This window comes from Cervus canadensis, chromosome 1, assembly GCF_019320065.1.
Source record: "Cervus canadensis isolate Bull #8, Minnesota chromosome 1, ASM1932006v1, whole genome shotgun sequence".
NCBI classification, from domain to species: domain Eukaryota; kingdom Metazoa; phylum Chordata; class Mammalia; order Artiodactyla; family Cervidae; genus Cervus; species Cervus canadensis.
This window is the reverse complement of record NC_057386.1, coordinates 63747962-63766268: the sequence shown is the minus strand read 5'-3', so window position 1 is coordinate 63766268 and position 18307 is coordinate 63747962. Positions and strand designations below refer to the sequence as shown.

General features: G+C 45.3%; 1 protein-coding gene across 8 annotated transcripts in view; it reads left to right on the top strand.

The window, feature by feature from the left end:
• Nucleotides 1–18307, top strand: part of TRIM2 (tripartite motif containing 2) — a 186119-nt gene that overhangs the window by 72481 nt on the left and 95331 nt on the right. For 2 of the 8 annotated variants that reach the window (XM_043484404.1, XM_043484415.1), the window contains exon 1: nt 882–1461. The exons of 4 other annotated variants lie outside the window; for them this stretch is intronic. Coding sequence is in view for 2 of the 4 variants with exons in the window: in XM_043484346.1 (XP_043340281.1) it covers nt 2011–2049 (39 nt within the window). In the remaining 2 variants the exon portion in view is untranslated. Of the gene's footprint in view, nt 1–881; nt 1462–1903; nt 2050–18307 lie in introns of those variants that run through there. 2 more of the 8 variants (XM_043484346.1, XM_043484336.1) reach the window with 2 other exon arrangements.

The window sequence follows — 18307 nt, the reverse complement described above, 5'->3', positions numbered from 1 at the left end:
GGTTTCCTCTTCACTTGTCTCTGGGTGAGGGGCACCCCCCATCTGCCCCGCTGGCCATGTCAGAAGCCTGAGTGCCAGCCTGCAACTCTGTCCCCCCCTGTGTCTTGGCAACAAATCCTAAAGGCTCCACCTGTGGCACACCTTTGGAGTACTTCTCGTCCATCCCAGCCCCACCTCCACTCCTTTCCTAGACTGTCTTCCTTCTAGATGCCTTCCACACCGATCTCTCTGAAACGCAAATCAAATCAAGTCACTTATCTGCTTTAAAATTCTTCAGAGAGGCCTAGCGCGTGCAAAGGTCGGAAATTAGCCAATAAGAGCTATATGATTTGACTCCTTGCTGTCCTGCAAAATCCCGTCTCTCACCATTGCACCTCTCACCTGCTTTCCGCAGTCATACAGATGTTCAGATCTTCTTCCTCTTCATTCCACCTGATGTCCGGTCAGTCTTCAAAACTCAATGGCAGCCTCCTCTGGGGAAGCCTGCCTTGATTTCTAGCATGATGCAAAACCTGCGTCACTGCTCTGTGACCCTCTGGACATGGACTATTACAGCAATTTCACAACAGCTGAAATCGTTGGTTTCCACTCCCCTTCTCTCTCCCTGCCCTGCTACTAGGAAGGCACTTGAGAATAGAGACCTCAGGCTTTTTCCCCAGCCTCGTGCCTGGCACAGAGGAGGCACACAAATGTTTCTAGGCGGAAGGAAGGGGAGGGGAGAGGACGGAGCGGGGAGATTCCCTACCTCAGTCTAATTTAGAGAAGACCTTGAGACACAGTAATTTCTCCTCGTTTTCCTTGCTCATTGTCAGAACACTTAAAGTAAACGCAGAGATTTTTTTTTCCCCTCTCTCACTTTGGGGGGTGTGATCGCTTTGAATAATGAGCCATTCTCTTCTGGAGGCTGGCCCTTTACAGCCGCGTCAAACTGAAGTCATTCCCCCGAAGGGACAGACTTTGCAGCGAGCGTGTTTACAGAGGTGGGGGAGGAAGCGTGCGCGGGAGTAGCCCCGAGGACCGCGCCCACCCTTCTCCTGCCCGGGGGTTGCGATTGGCCCTCCCCCGGGAGCCGGCCGCCCAGGGAAGCGGTCTGGACCCCGGCGCCGCATTGCGTGCGCTTCGCCTGCCTTTTGTGCGGGGATTAGCGCCGCGCCGGGGCCGGGAGAGCGGCGGGCGCCGGGCGGCGCGTAATCCAGGATTTGCCGGTGCCGCGCGGTTGATGGAAAACAGATGTCTCAGCCCTGGGCCTGAGCACGGGATGGAAGTGAGCGTCCCGAGAGCCTATTGGAAGCGAGGACGCCGAGTCCAGGCCCTCGGGGATCCAGCAGAGAGGCGGCGCTCCCTCGGCCCAGCCGTTTCCTCAGCTTCAGCCTAGAGCCCGAAATCGCCGGCGGGTGCGCGGCTTCGCCCGCCGCGGGCCGTGCACGCCTCTCCAGCCGCCGAGCGGGTCGCCGTCGCGCGGTAAGTAGTGGTTGCTGGACGGCGGCCCGCGCTGCTCGTGGGCAGCTGCGCCCGTGGGCTGGGCCGGGTTCCCTGGAGCCTCCCCTCCCGGCGCGGGCGCGGGGACCGCGGTGCGCGGAGGCGGCGGAGACTCCGTTTCCGGGCCCTGGTCGGCGCGGCCGGGGCGGGGGCTGGTGCTGGGGGAGCCGGGGACCCGCCGCCCGCCCCGCGCCTGCCCCGCTCTCCGGGGGCGGGGACCCTCCCCAGTCCGGAAAGGGGCGAGCCCAGCGCGCTTTTCTCGTCATTTTGCAACTGAGGAGACAAGATATTCTGTAACCTTACAGCACGAGATTTAATAACTTGAAAAGATGGATTTCCTTTTCTCTGTCTCGTTACATTTCGGTTATTTTCCTCCAACCAACTCCTGAAACCGGGTTCCTTCCTTCCTAATTAGCCTCCACTCTGATCCTCTGCCCAAGTTGATACTGCAAGTCTGGCTTCTTGGAGGAGAGAGATGTTGATTTTTGAGGGTGCTCAAGGCTTTTGTGGATTGATACCTTCTGAAAATACATGTCCCATGTTGAAAACCGCATGCTGCGGACAAATTCGGTAAGAGTGGGAGTGGGGAGGAAGGCTGGTCTCATAAAGCGCCTGTCAAATCCCAAGCTTTCTATGAACTCTAAGTTAGTTTCCACCTGTAATCCAATCCCACAGGCAGCTAGTTCTCTCTTCACCCTTCCCCTCCCCTCAGGATTCACCAACCTTAAGAGCAGAGACAGCTTTAGATTCAAATGCTTTTTAAGTGGTTAATTTTAAGCACCTGGACATCCAAAGAGTAGGTAAGCCCCTCGGGTGGGAGGGATTATTGTCACAGGAACAACGCTCACCAATGCTTTTTTTTCTCCGTTAAATAGTTTTTAGCCTGTTTTCTTATAAAAATTGAGAGCAACTTCTTCATCGATCTTTAGAATACAGGGTGGGCTTGTTGCGCGACTCGTTGGCGTTTCCGGGTCCATTATCCGGGTTTGAGGATGGACTGTGCTTGCTCGGTTCACTACCTGCAGTTCTCTTGACCTCCGGTCTCAGATGGCCACGTGATTTCATCCCTGGCAGATTTAGTTGCCTTTGGACTGAAAGGAACAAAAGAGCAGAAATGACTCAGAACCCGTGGGCTATCACAACCTTAACCAAAGATGCAAAGGATTTGATTGAATTCTTTATGACGCACATTACCTTGTTTCCTTCCTCTTCAAATATATCTAGCAATTAGAGTCAATAATGGACATGAATTTGAGCAAACTCCAGGAGGTAGTGGAGGACAGAGGAGCCTGGCATGCTGCAGTCCATGGAGTCCCAAAGAGGCAGACACAACCTAGCTACTCAACAATAAACAACAACAATTTTAAAAGAAAACTACCTCATTCCTACCTTAGATTTGGTAAACCCAGATTTGGTTGAGTGGGGCATGCCCACTTAGACTAATGAAATGTCTTCATGGTGGAGATAATTTATATTTTGGACTGGGTAGGGGTGGGATTGCATCACATCTCCTCACTCACGCCCATGTTTGTACATTCTTTTCTGTGGACCCTACCTTTTTCTTTCTACCATTTTTTATACTATATTATTTAGGTACATACCATGACTCTATTTTGGCTCATGGAATCTAGGATATCTACCTTTTAGAGGCAAGTTTGTTTAGATGACTGTGTCCCCTTATCAGTATTAGAACATTTTTCCAAATCCTGCATTTGTTTTCCTGGAAAACTCTTTATCAAATCCTCCATTGGAAATTCCATTGTATCTTTCAAAAGTAAACCTGACCCAGGGATTGAACCAGTGTCTCCTGCATTGCAGGCAAATTCTTTACCGTCTGAGCAACCAGGGAAGCCCTATGTGCCGTAGGTCTTGAATTATTTTTCTTGCATCATCATTTTAATGTTGACTTGCATGGTTTACTGATTGTCTGGTCAGCTTTTTATTCCTGCTTCATATTGAAACACAAATGGAAAGAACTTCTCACGTCTCCTCTCACTGAGCAGAGCATACACACTGACCTTTTCTTTGGTCTGTCCTAGGGTTGAATTCTGTCCTTAGAATTTCTGTCCACTGCTTACTTTAGAAAGAGGCTAGATATTTACCTTGGGGCTCAGGCATGATATGTTTATTTGGCCTTGTCTGAGCAGCAGTAACTCATCACCTCTCCAGCTATTGCTTGATGAGAGTTCGGCCTACTCAACCCAGTCTGGTAATTGGCACTTTCAAAGTGCCATCCTGAAATCCTAAAACCTGGGAAGATAACATGATCAAAACATTCTTCTTCTCTTATTACTGAAAATGACACTGCGTGGTTTACAGGAAATCCATCTTGGATTGTAAATCCCCCAAAGACAACCTTAGTTTGATTTGCACAGATTCTAAAGGTTGATGCTGGCAGGTGTTGGCCGGATGCTTTTGATGCTGCTGCTAATGAGGCAGATGGAAACGATGATGGTTTTCTTTTGGGGTTTCATGAGAAAATACATTTGTGGATATCTGTTTGCGAGGCCTCTCTGAGACTGTTGTCTTAAATATTTTGCGTCAGGGCTGAGGCACTGTCGTTTTCTGTCACCAGCATTATTTCTTATCCTCTTAGATATCAGACCTTAAGACTGGCCTGCCAGTTGGCAGGTCTAAAAAAGTCAGTGCAAGGTATCTAAGAGTTTAGTTTATTTTCTCTGCAAGAAAATGGTAGGTCTTTGATATGGCTAGTATTTGTTCCTAGAGTTAGAAGAATTGGTAAATGCAGCCTTCAAGATAAGTAGCTAGAGAGGAAATGAAGGGGAGTAAATCTAATGACATTGAGCCAGTTGTTTACCAGCCACTCAGCTTTTATGTATTTTTGAAGAGTGGAGTGGTAATTCAACCTCAGAAAGTGAGCTCGTTGGCAAATATTTTGTCTTACGAGTTGTTCCTTGCTATGTAAAACTATTCGTTTTGCATATCCTCCCTTTGAATCTCATCTGGATCCTAGAACTGAAATATCCTCTCCCTAGAATTTACAATACTTTCTTTTCTTCATAACATACTGGATGTCTGGATGAAATTTATTTAGGCAGAAGAGCTGGCCAGAAAGATTAGAATGTGTCCTTGAGTCAAACAAAAACACTGTGTCCGTCAGCGTCTTTAGCCATTTATGACAGTGTAGAAGGTCTCAGAAGCTGTGGAACTGATTCGCTTCCACCCTACCTGCAGTAAAATGATCAACATGCAGATTTCTGGAACTGGAGCAATTTGCACAAATATGCTGGAGGCAGTTGGAGTTCTGGAAGTTGATTAGCCATTTAAATCACTATATCTTTATTGGAAATGTTTTTCAGGTTTCAGAATGTCTGCTGTTTGAGGAATGTCTTTTTTGGTTTCAGTTGTTCTAAACTAAAATATCTCGAGAGGCATAAAGTCTGGCCGACCTGCTTGTCTCTCTTTAGGGTCAGGACTAGTGTTTTAGAGCTTTCATTGCCGACCTTCAGGGATGCTGATTTTACCTTCAAGGATGCTGATTTTAAGGACCAGGAAACAAGCAACATGGGAAGGCTCTCAGGTTAAGACTCCTGAAAAGAGAGATCTGACAGAAGACCAAAAATGTGAAGGGTTCCACCCAGTTTTGTTTTAGAATGTTCTGTCCAATCAGGTAGAAGAAAGGAAAGCTGTTTTTCAAGCCCCATATGTCAACCTACAGGATTTATTGAACAAATATTATGTTTCAAACCCACTGCTTTATGATCTAAGAGGTACAATAGTGTAAAAGGCAGAGCATGAGCCTTGAAGGAATTTTCAAGCTTTGGTGGTGCCGTTAGACATCGATGAGCATCCTTCTCCCACCTGTTCACTGATTCCTTACCTGGGTAACCAGGTCTAGGGCAGCGCTAGGAGCCCCCTCTGTAGTTCAGCTCAGATGCCTGCCAGTGGATTCCTTTGGCAGCAGAAGTTGTGTTCTTGGCTCTTCAACAGGACCTGGGTGAAGTGACACTTTCTGTCGACCCCCAATTCAGTCCATGGCTCTGTTCCTATGATAGTCCTTCCCCAGCCATCACACATTCATTAATATCAAAATAACCCATAATAGGGGCATAGCTATCCTTGAGATTTGCCTTAATTTAGACGACAGGATTGGGTCTCTTTCATCTTGAAAACAGAGTCTCATACTAAACAAAGAATGTTCTCTTTTGCTGACCACATGCAATTTATTTAAATTAGTGTTACACATTCGACCATGGTGTCAAAGCTCTATTATAAACCCATCTGAAAGAATGAGTTTTCTGGGCCTTCACAAAGGGATTTAAAAAAAGGCATTAGCCACATTGCAGGGGATTTGCATCTTGTTAGCTTGCCTGGATGTCCTCGCTGTTGGACACAATGGCAGGGCACCTGGCTATCTCTGTAGCTGGGCAGCCTGCCTTAGTTAGAATTCTGCTGGGAGTGAAGATAGCGAACTGGAGGCACAGGAGGGGGAAGGGAAAGGGCAGGAACCTGCCGGACTCAAAAGAAGGGAAGCTTGGGGTCAGTTCTGACCCCTCCCTTTTTGTGTATTTCAGGTTAACGCAGCTTCCTTTAGTTTTAGCATGTTTTTAATTCAAGTGTAGTTGATTTGCAGTGTTGTGCTGATTTCTGCTGTTCAGCAAAGTGATTTAGTTATGCACACGCATACATGTATGTACATTCTTTTTTTAATATTCTTTTCCATCATGGTTTGTCATAGGATAGCGAATATAGTTCTCTGTGCTGTAGAGTGGGACCTTGTCTATCCATTCTACATATAAAAGCTTCCGTCTGCTAATCTCAGCCTCCCACTCCATCCCTCCTCCAAACCTCTCCCTCTTGGCAGCCGAAAGTCTGTTCTCTCAGTCCATGATTGTTTCTGTTTCATGCGCTGTATTTTGATTCCACATGTAAGTGATATGGTATTTGTCTTTCTGACTTACTCGGTATGATAATCTCTAGGTCCATCCATGTTGTTGCAAATGGCACTACCTCATTCTTTTTATGGCTGAGTAGTATTCCATTGCATATAGGTACCATGTCTTCCTTATCCGTTCATCTGTTGATGGACATTTAGGTTGTTTCAATGTCTTGGCTATTGAGAATTTTCTGCTATGACCATGGGGGGGTGCATGTATCTTTTTGAATTACAGTTTTGTCTGGATATATGCCCAGGAATGGGATTGCTGGGTCATATGGTAATTCTATTTTTACTTTTCTGGGGAACTGGCATGCTGCTTTCCATAGTGGCTACACCAGCTTACCTTCCCAACAGTGTAGAAGGTTTCCTTTTCTCCACATCCTCACCAGCATTTATTTGTAGACTTTTTACTTATTTTTACTTATTTTTATTTTTTTGGCTGTGCCTCACAGCTTATGGGATCTTAGTTCTCCAACCAGGGACTGAACCCATACTCCTTGACTACCAGGGAATTCTCTGTAGACTTTCTGATGATGGCCATTCTGATGGGTGTGAGGTGATCCTCACTGTGGTTTTGATTTGCATTTCTCTGATGACTCGGGACGCTGAGCGTCTTTCCACGCAGCCCAGCTGCTTTAGCGGCAGCACAGGCTGGCTTGGTGTGCAGTCGTCTCCCCCGTATTGGTGAGTGAATTGTCTCCTTGTGGAGCTTGGCATTGTTCAGCATATGTCCAGGGCTCCCTCTGCCTACCTCCTGCATTGGATTCTTTTTTTTTTTAATTTTTATTTTATAATGGAATATAGTTCATTTACAATATTGTGTTAATTTCAGTTGTACAGCAAAGTGATTCATTTATGCATATACATATATACATTCTTTTTCAGATTATATCCCCCATAGGTCATTATAGAGTATCGAGTAGAGTTCCCTGTGCCATACAGTAGGTCCTTGCTGTTTATCTATTATCTATTTTATATAAAAGTGTGAACAGTAAGCCACCTACATATCAACGAGTTCCATTTTGAGAGCTCATTTGCAAGTCCAATTGGTTTGTAAGTCCAACAAAGTTAGCCTGGGTACCCACCAGCACAGTGGGCTATATAGTACTGTACTATAATAGTTTTATAATACTTTTCATGTAAATAATACATAAAAAATGCAAAAACAGTTTTTTAATCTTATAGTACAGTACCTTGAAACATTCAGTAGGACAATACAACAGGTGGCATACAGAGTCTGCCACTGAGTAAACAGGCAAGCAGTTAGTGACTGGAGGAGGCAGAGGGGATGGGAGATGGTGGAGCTGAGGACCACCCGCAGCAGGAGAGGAAGGGCGCACTGCAGTTCCTGCCTGACGTCGCTGGAATGCATGGTCACGCCTTTGAAAGTTCGCAGCTTGACGGTGTGTAGGTAGGGGACTTATCATATATGGTAACCCCACACTCCTAATTTACCCCTCCGCCGTCTCTCCCCTGTGTCGCCATATTGTGCGAGTCTGTGTCTGTTTTGCAAGTAAGTTCACATGTATCTTTTTTTTAAGATTTCACATATAAGTGATATCATGTGATATTTGTCTCTGACTTACTTCACTTACCGTGATAATCCATCCATGTTGCTACGAATGGCATTAATTCATTCTTTTTTATGGCCGAGTAATATTCCATTGTGTATATGTACCACATCTTTATCCGTTCCTCTGTCAATGGACACTTAGGTTATTTCCATGTCTTTGCTATTGTGAATAGTGCTGAGATGAACATTGGGATGTATGTATCATTTAGAATTATGGTTTTCTCTGGATGTATGCCCAAGAGTGGAATTGCTGGATCATATAGTAGCTCTGTTTTTAGTTTTTAGGAAATCTCCATACTAGTCTCCATAATAGTTGTGTTAATTTACAGTCCCACTAGCATTTATTGTTTGTAGACATTTTGATGATGGCCATTCTGACTAGTATGAAGTGATACCTCATTGTAGTTTTGATTTGCATTTCTCTACTAATTAGCGATGTTGAGCTTCTTCAAATGTGCTTTTTGACCATCTGTTTGTCTTCTTTGGAGAAATGTCTATTTAGATCTTCCTGCATTGGATTCTGCTTATGAAAAGCAAAATAATTGCCAGATTAGTAGAAGAAGGAGATAATAAAAGTGAATCTCTTATGAAATGTGAGCACAATCCTGGTTATCCTCCTTCTTTTAGCATGACCAGTCAGAAGTTACCCACGGGAAGTGGATAAAAAGATATTCAAATAGGCTGAATGTTTGTGTCTTGATAGCAGCAGAACAGAAGTGGCAATAATTACATGTCTTTCTCTTGTAAATCATAGCCAACAATGAAACCACTGATCGAGGGCAAACTTAACAAATAGTTACAGAATGTAGCCTCCAGATACCTGGTGCCATGAAGAAAAGTCTTTTTTCACGAAGTTATTTTCATTTTAGAGAAGCAGTGCCCATTAGCCTGTTGTGCCACACACCCTACAACAAATGAGCCTGAGATGACAGATGCTTTCTTTCGTCCCAGGTCACACGGAAGTCACACAGTCCTGCTGTACAAGGCAGTGATGTGACTGGGTGCCATTTGCTTAGAAGAAGGATGAGCAGAGGCTAGGGGGCGTCTTCTTTGCTGTTTTTGCTGACCATCAAGTAGCAATTACCCTTCAAGTGTCCTTCATCCCCTCCCTCCCCACACATCTCAGTCCAGAAATCTGAAGTACAATGTAATTGATGCCTAAAGGCTACAAACCACTGGAAGCTGCCAAGCCCCCCACCAGACAACAGGAGAAGATCTGGGAGCTTGAAACAGGAAGAAGTCGGAGGGTGGCGGGGGGAGGGAGTCTGTGCAAAGTATTCCTTTTTCCTGTGACATTTACTCTAATGTCTCTGCTTCAGCTCCAGACCCCACAGGGGAAGGTATGTTTTATTCATTTTTAATATGATCTCATTGAAAGAAAAAAACCAGTTGGATCTCTCTGGGATTTCCTCTATAAGGCTTTTACTTGTAGTCCACCTAACTGCTTAAACAAAGTTTCTGAATTTTTAATAAGCATCTATTACAGATCAAATTCATACTAATTTCTAAAAAGCCTTTGCATGTCAAGAATGGGAAATAATTAAGAATTTGCTTTGAATAGCTAAAAGCAGTTTATGCAATGGGAGAGGGCCAGATATGTTGAGTTATGAAATTCTGAGTTTCGTCTGCATGGGAGCTGGTTTTCATTTGTAACATAGTACAAGATATTCTTGGCATGTTTGGGGCTTATTCCACACAGGATGCTCCATGCTGGAACTAAATCTAAGTAGAACTAAATAGATTTCTTTTCTTAGATATTTTTCCGAAACCATTTCCTCTCCATCAAGTCCCTTGGATAAAGGCATTCACCAAAGCGCTGCCAGGTCTGGGTCTTTTACTTTCAGTCTGCATTATTCAGCCATTCAGCGGGGACCTGTTGATAGGTGGTCAGTAGGGACAAGAGGTCACCAACAGACCAGAGGGATGAAGTCACTCCCAATGGAGACACTCAGACCTCCTACTTGTCTCCTAGATCTATTTTCCAGGCGGTAGAGACCCAGGGCCCAGTTTTCTGAATTTTACACATAAAAAACAGCTGTAATACTTACTAACGTGCAGTCTGTATTTGGCACCTGAAACTTAAGACCAATCACGCAAAATTGTTGGCCAAGGTTTAACGTTTGTGAAACAAATACCAAAGGTGAAGTGAAAGAAGGAAAGTTAATTTAATCCCTTTTAAAAAGAAACATTAAGTTAAGGAAAACATGGCTAAATTCATATGGCTAGGGAAAGATTGCTGGTCTGGGAATGTGAATACTCACCAAACACATCGACTCCATAAAACACCAAGGTGCGTCTTCTTTGGAAACTGGACTTTGGCTCTTTTGATATGCTCGTGGAATGGACCATATTGAGATTCTAAATTGACAGAGGTTGACTTGCCTTTTTTAAAAAAAAAATTTATTTATTTGACTCTGCCGGGTCTTAGTTGCGGCATGTGAGATCTAGTTCCCGGACCTGGGATAGAACCCACGCCCCCTGAACTGGGAGCTTGGAGTCTTAGCCACTGGACCACCAGGAAAGTCCTCAACCTGCTTTTTGTATTTCAGGCGTTTTTCACAATTCTTGATTAACTTTCAGTCATAAAACCAGTAGGACTAAATGACCAAATAAAACCAGAATGCAACGTTAAACCTCTTGACTTGGGGGTGACCCATTACCTGTGGACTTATTGCACCAGAGCTGTGTGTCAGGGACTGTCAGTAGTCTTCTGAGAGCCTGGGGTACTGCACGCCCTCAGGGAGACTGCGGTGACCACACACTGTCTGCCTTTTCTTTATGAAGATAACCCTGCTGACCCCCGGACATGCTTTGTGGTTTTTCTGCATCCTTCCTCCTGCTCTGTTAGTTGTGAAGTTTATTGCCCGCTGTGGCACAGATCTAGAAGAGCCAGCTCACTTGGCTCAAGCCCATAATTTCCTCAGCGAGGCAGCTAACTAGCTGAGCTAACCTGGCACTGTGATAATAATGATTTAATCTCACATTTGAGCAAATCTTCACCTTTTAAAAATCACTTTCATGTGAATTGTTCCACCTTATCTTTACAAGGACTCTGAGAAGTAACATTTTAGAGGCAAGGAAGTCCAGTGACTTCAGACATGATTGAAGCGACTGAACACGCACGCACCAGACATATTGCTTTAGGGTCCACTTGACAACTTGATTTTCACTTTGTCACCTCTGTGAAGATCTGTTTCCAAATAAGGTCATATTCTGAGGTACTAGGGGACTTCAGAAACATATCTTTTGTGGGGAGGGGGTTGGGAGACACAGTTCAACACGTGACAGGAGCCTTTAAAGAGTCTTGAGGGGCAGAGTAAGAGGGGGAAAGGTTGTTTTAGTAAAGAGACAAAGAACAGAACACACAGCACACCGGGGGCAGGGGAGAGGGATACAGATGGGGAGCCAAGGCTGCAGAAAAAATTAGGCGAGACCTGCAGATGCATCAAAGGAGTGTGTGAACAGCTTTCAGGAGTAGAAGTGATCATCATTCTGGACCATGGCAGTTCACAGAGCCTTTCTGCTGTGCTACATGCGTTGCTCTTGATGAGCGTGTCTGGAATCCCAGGGCTCTGGCCTGGGAGGAGGACCAGCAGGGAGGTCATCCACACCAGTGAGGGCAGCTGCATGTGCCAAGTGTGAGACAGTGAGAGGGCGGAGGCACCTGCAGGGTCACGGGGGGCCCAAGCCAGCTGTCCTCTCTCTGGAGTAGATTTGGACGTCCAGTGCACTCAAGCTGGCCTCTGACACAGGAGACGGGGTGAGACACCTGAGGGAGCAAATACACAAGGGGAGAGTGGTGGGCTTGGAGTCTTGGCATTGCTCACGAGTCACAAGCAGCAGCGTGTAAAGAGGTAGAGGAGGGACCGCAAGCTTCTGAGGAGAAAGTTTCAGCGCCACGAACTGCAGAGGACAAGAAGGGAACTCAGAGAGAGCTGACTGGGGGTCAGCCTGGGGAAGACTTGGATTGGTGGTGTTCTTCAGTTGCTCAGTCATGTCCGACTCTTTGAGACCCCATGGACTGCAGCATGCCGGGCTTCCTTGTCCTTCACCATCTCCCAGAGCTTGCTCAAACTCATGTCCATTGAGTCAGTGGTGCCATCCAACCATCTCATCCTCTGTCGTCCCCTTCTCCTCCTGCCCTCAATCTTTCCCAGCATCAGGGTCTTTTCCAATGAGTCAGCTCTTCGAATCAGGTGGTCAAAGTATTGGAGTTTCATTCTTCAGCATCTGTCCTTCCAATGACTATTCATTGGAGAGAGCAAGTGTCAAGGAAAAGATGGAAAGAAGCAAGATGGTAGCCACAGGGCAGTAGGATTCAGAAAATGGTCAGGGCTTTTATTTTGAAGTTAAATTTTTTTTAAAAATACTGATTATGAATAGAAACCACCACCACCACCCAAAGCACTACCATCAAGATAGAGAACAGGTTCTGCTCCCCTAACGTTCTGTCCTGCTGAGGGACTTTTTGAGAGGAAAGCAAGGTCCATATAGTCAAAGCTGTGGTTTTTCCAGTAGTCATGTAGAGATGTGAGAGTTGGACCATAAAGAATTGATGCTTTCCAAATTTGGTGCTGGAGAAGACTCTTGAGAGTCCCTTGGCCAGCAAGGAGATCAAGCCAATCAATCTTAAGTAAATCAACCCTGAATACTCATTGGAAGGACCGATGCTGAAGCTGAAGCTCCAGTACTTTGGCCACCTGATGGGAATAGCCGACTCAATGGAAAAGACCTTTATGCTGGGGAAGATTGAAGGCAGGAGAAGGGGACAACAGAAGAAATGAGATGGTTGGATGGCATCACTGATTCAATGGACATGAACTCGGGCAAACTCTGGGAGATGGTGACGGACAGGGAAGCCTGGCATGTCGTGGAGAGGTGGACATGACTTGGCGACTCAACAACCACAGGGTTTGTTTGAACTCAGAAGGGAGGGAAATTATGTTAAAGGAGAAAATGATGGCAGTAAAGAAAAATGAAGTGTTAACTGAGAGAAAGAGACCCTGGAGCCACTCAGAAGGGTTTAATTCTACTGAAAAGGAACACTCCTCTCTTCCTATGGAGCAGCAGGAAGAGTATGTACATTCAGGTTCTGTGATATATTTGGGGAGTGGATTCTTACAGTCCTGCCAGCAGAATCATTTCCTGCTGAGCAAGATGTTAAACGCCATATTCCATAACTTCCCCCTTGGAGGTATGATTTCCTATTACAATTACTGTCTGTAGGAATTGCATCAAAGTGAAGGGCAGGCACAGAGCTGGTTTGCCGTGGGCTGTGAGCCCACAGTCTGCTGCCACTGAATGCTGTAGCAACTTTAGAGCTAACGACTTCATCGTTCTCCAAAGTCAAGGCCTCAGCATCTTTTCCTGTACCATACAGTGGAAACACTTGGCAGCTGAAAGAAGCTTCCATCCCCATAAATGTGTGCTGCAGCCAGTGGATGACTCACTGCCGAAGGGCTGGCTCCCACAGACATGTCCTCGGGGTGTAATTTGGCACAAGAGATTCACGTCTCATCGTGTTATGCTTTTGGCTCAGAATCACTGTGCAGTGGACTCTCTCCTGTGGTCTAGGATGTGGCTGACCCTGCTCCTCACCTTTGTGGTCTCACCTCGGCCAGCTGAGTCAGGTGTGGGAGGCAGTAGGTGTTGAACAGCTGTTCTCAAACCGTAGGTTTCATGAGCAGGTTGTGAATCAAGTTGTGGGTTGCAGGCAGCCTATTTAAAAAAAGAAACAGGGTGGAAGACAGCAGGGAACTAAGTGTGATATCACGAAACTTTTGTTTCAGTGAAAAATATGTGTTTGTACTGGACCCCAGTGTAAGATGTGTTTGTGCTGTGGATCACTGTCACAAAGTGTGGGAGATAGAGGTGCAGTATTAGTCCCTTACTAATACTGTGGCCCTTGGCAGGTCAATTCATGTCTTTGTGGCTTAGTTGGAGCCGTAGTCTGTAAAATGGGCATGTTAGTAATAACAATATCTGTTTCATATGATTGTTGAAAAGATTAAAGAGAAAATGCATGAAAAGCATTATGGACTGCTCCTGGTTAATAGTCCACAATTACGATTATTTCTTTTTCTGCTTAGATCTACAGCCCAAACCGTTGTTTCCTACCCAGACCTTTCTTCTGAGACTGGAACTATGAACCCAACAGTCCAAACTGGAACTCATCAGCCCCCTCTCTCTCCAAGCCACCCACCAGCCCAACTGCCCCGTTGCCCCTGCCCCCAAACACACAGACCCCTCTGCTCTGGAACCCGCTCTTCTGCGAGGGGGGCCATCGCTCCCCTCTCAGGCTGTCTGAGCACCATCTTACTCATTCTTAGCCCAGGTCCCCATCATCCCTTGCTGGGTCAGTGAGAGTCTGCCCGCAGTCTGGCCCTGCTCACCACACCTGTCTCTTGTGTGTCCATCCGTCCCTTCCAGGCTGTGATGTCTGTGCGTCTTCAGCAGCTCTCACAGATTCCAAGTTAGGGTTCACACCATTCAGCATACAAAGCGAGGTCCATCATGGCCTGGGCGCCGATTGCCTCCCTACCTCATCTCCCGCCCAGCCTCCTGCCTCACACAGCCTGCCTGGTGAGCTGCTTCTGCCCATGCACGCACGCACGGCTGGAGGTTTCCTGTGCCTGGAATGCTTGCTCCACCTTGCTATTCTACAGCTTTTACTTGTCCTTTGGGCTCAAGGTTGGTTTTCAAAAGAGAAAGACTTAGGTTTGAATCCCCTAGTCAATAGTTAACAGCTGTGTGATTTTTTAAGTACTAAAAAGAATTTTTATTTTGTTTTTCAGCGGTTTTGGTTGCTTTTTTTTTTTTTTTAATTTTAAGTTGGAAATTGAAAGTGGAAGTATTAGTCACTCTGTCATGTTTAACTCCTTGTGACTCCACAGCCTGTAGCCGCCAGGCTCCTCTGGCCATGGGACTCTCCAGGCAAGAATACTGGAGTGGGTTGCCACTTCCTTCTCCAGGGGATCTTCCCAAGCCAAAGATCAAACCCAGGTCTCATGCACTGCAGGCAGATTCTTTGCCCATTTTATATATTGGAATGTAGTTGATTTACAGTGCTGTGTTAGTTTCATATGTACAGCAAAGTGATTTATATACAAATACATAGATTTATATGTGTTCTTTTTCAGGTTCTTTTTCTATATAGGTTGTTACAGAATGTTGAGTAGAGTTCTCTGTGCTATACAGTAGATTCTTTTTGATTATTGTTTTTATATATAATAGTGTATATGTTAATCCCAATATCTGTGTGATTCTGAGAAGCAAACTTCTGAGGCACTAGAAGTCAGTTTATGCATCTGTAAAATGGGAATAGCAATGTCTCCCTCATAGAGTTGTGAGGATTAAATGAATGATTGTGTATAAAGAACAGTGCCTGGCACATGCTAAGTGCTTGATGAATAAATGGCTGTTCACTGTTTATTTAATATAATTATTGTTATATTACAATATAATTGTTTATTTAATATAATTTTTTAATTAAAATTCAGTTTACCTCCTTCTGGAGCAGCGCTTCTCGCAGACCCGAATGTGTCAGGTTGTCCGAGATTAATGTCTTTGCACCACCTGTTCCTTCTGACCAATTACCCTTCCCATTGTTCTTCCTGCAACCATCCCTCAGTACTTGTGGATACCTGACAATATAGAAATGATTCGTAAATGTATCCTTGATGGCTGAATGGATGTAGTTACTTCCTGACTGGTGTTCCTGCCCTCTCTCTTTCAGGAAACTCATTCTGTTAACTGCAGCTAGATTAGCTCTCTCAGAGTCCTGTGTTTCTCAGATTTCTCCAGTCACTGTGTTCTGCTAACATTAGCAGTTAGGACCACCCCCGAGACGGCTTCTATTTAGTGTTCCAGACTTTTCTATTTTTTTCTCCACCTTATGCCATGGAAAACCAGGCTGCTTGCACTCCCTGTGTGCTTATCCATGCTGGCTCTTTCTGCCTGGAAACACCGAACACCTTAGCTGCCTACTTTTCGTCCCCTCATCTTTACCTCTCACCATCCCACAAACACTGCGAAGCCTTCTTCAGTGTTACTGCATGACAATTCTTGAACCTCTTCTGATCCATTTTTTAAAACAATTTTCTTTCTTTATTCTATTTTGATGGTGCTGGGTCTTCACTGCTGCGCGCAGGGCTTTCTCTCGTTGCGGTGAGCAGGCTCCTCTGGCCCTAGGCGCACGGCCTCAGTGGTTCTGGAGCAGGGGCCTCCTCGTTCTGCAGCTCGTGGATTCTTCCTGGACCAGGGATCAAATTTTCGTCCCCTGCATTGGCAGGCGGATTCCTATCCACTGTGTGACCAGAAAGTCCCTCTGATCCATTTTTTAAATAAACAAAATTGAATTTGCTCCATCCTCTTCTGCACCCTCTACTATCTGCTGTGGTTTGCAAACTCTCCTGGAGAAGGTTGTCGATTGTCCCCTATTCAGCAGCTTACCTGCATGTTTGGTTTTGATGGCAAGTTTATGAGCCCAAGAATTGGGTCTTAAACGTCTGTGTAAACTTTACAGGGTCTGGAACGTCAAGTTGCTTGTCATTTCTCTTGTTTGAGGGAGTGAACAGAAGTGAGAATCAGCCTGACTGGGCCCTCTGCCTGCTTGCTGCTTTATCTTTGGGGGTTGGGGTAGGAGAGATTAGAGTTTTAACTCTCGCCTTTGGACTCTTAAATATAATTCATCTAGCTATACATTGGCACCATGTTATAACCACATTGTACTAGGTGTCAATAAACATGTTTGATGAATTAATGATTAATTAGTGGTTTGGTTACCTTTAGAACTAATATACCTTCAAGTCTACTGTTCATGGTCCTTGGTGACTTAGGGGCATGCATACAAATAAAACAGTAAGAGTCAAGAGTATGTGAATGTGGAGCTGTTAACACACACATACATTGGGGTGATAGTAGTGTATGCTTATGTACATGTATACACTCTATACTGGGTTTCCCACATGGCTCAGTGGTAAAGAACCTGCCTGCCAATGCAGGAGACAGAAGAGATGTGGGTTCAGTTCCTGGGTCGGGAAGATCCCCTGGAGGAGGGCATGGCAACCTACTCCAGTATTCTTGCCTGGAGAGTTCCGTGGACAGAGGAGTCTCGTGGGCTACAGTCCGTGAGGTTGCAAAGCACACATGCACTCATCCTCTACATTATCAAGCAAAAAGTCAGAGGATCAGGACAGGCTATGAATGGCTTACAAACATTGAAACCTAATTTTTTTTTATTTTTCAAAGACTGGAAGGTTCACTGGTAGTTTGTTCTCCAATTCCATCCCCCTGTGATTTACAGCTTCCTGGTTGTGCGAAGCTTGAGGTGTGATGGGTGATCTGCCACAATGAATGTGGCGGGGGAATGTCCTTCAGGGCTGATCCAGATGCAGATGGTCTGAAGCTCAGTTTCTTTAATCCACAAGAAACTGAACCTCCTTCCTCAAAGCAAAAGGGCCAGACAATTGGATCTTCTCATTTATTTGTCCTTCTGCCCCTCTTTCCATCTAACTCCTGAATAACGGTGAGCCTTAAGGTGGTGGTGGCTATAGCTTTTGTGTGTCTGAGTCCAAACAATACTCAGGAACAAGTTAACAAATGAATTAACCAAATTTACAAACCAAATTAACACATAATTCTTAAGGAAAGTTTGCCAGTTCTAAGTTGTCTATGTGTTTTGAGGGGTCCTAACTTCCAAAATTATTAAGGCATGCTCTGTGGCATAACACATTTCACAATTTATACCCGAGCAGACTGTGAAATGTCGCATCTGCCCTTGCTGACAGGAGTTGTTGTGTTGTGTTAGTTGCTCAGTTGTGTCTGACTCTGTAGCTCTCCAGGCTCCTCTGTCCATGGAATTCCCCAGGCAAGAATACTGGAGTGGGTTGCCATTCCCTTCTCCAAGAGATCCTCCCAACCCACAGATTGAACCCAGGTCTCTGGCACTGCAGGCAGATTCTTTACCGTCTGAGCCACCAGAGACATGTGGAAATGTGGGTGATAACCAAGAAACAACCTCTGTGTACTTTTGATGTTGATTCTGGGAGACCACAAAATCAGGACAATAACAGATTATTTGTCTGGGCAGCTGAACACCAGGAGCATCCAAACAGTGGAATTATTTTTAAAGAAGTTCTTCATCCAGTTTTAAAAATTATGCCGGTGTGATCATTGAAGAACATTTGCACTAAGGAACAATATGAGTGGGGAAGCTGTGATCCACCAGCTTCAAAAGACAGGTGGGTGGTGTTGTAACAACACAATCCACAGAATGCAGGGTAGACTGGATCATGGTGGACCACTCCACTGACAACAGGCTGTCTTACTGTCAGTGCCAAGGTGGTTCTTGGTCA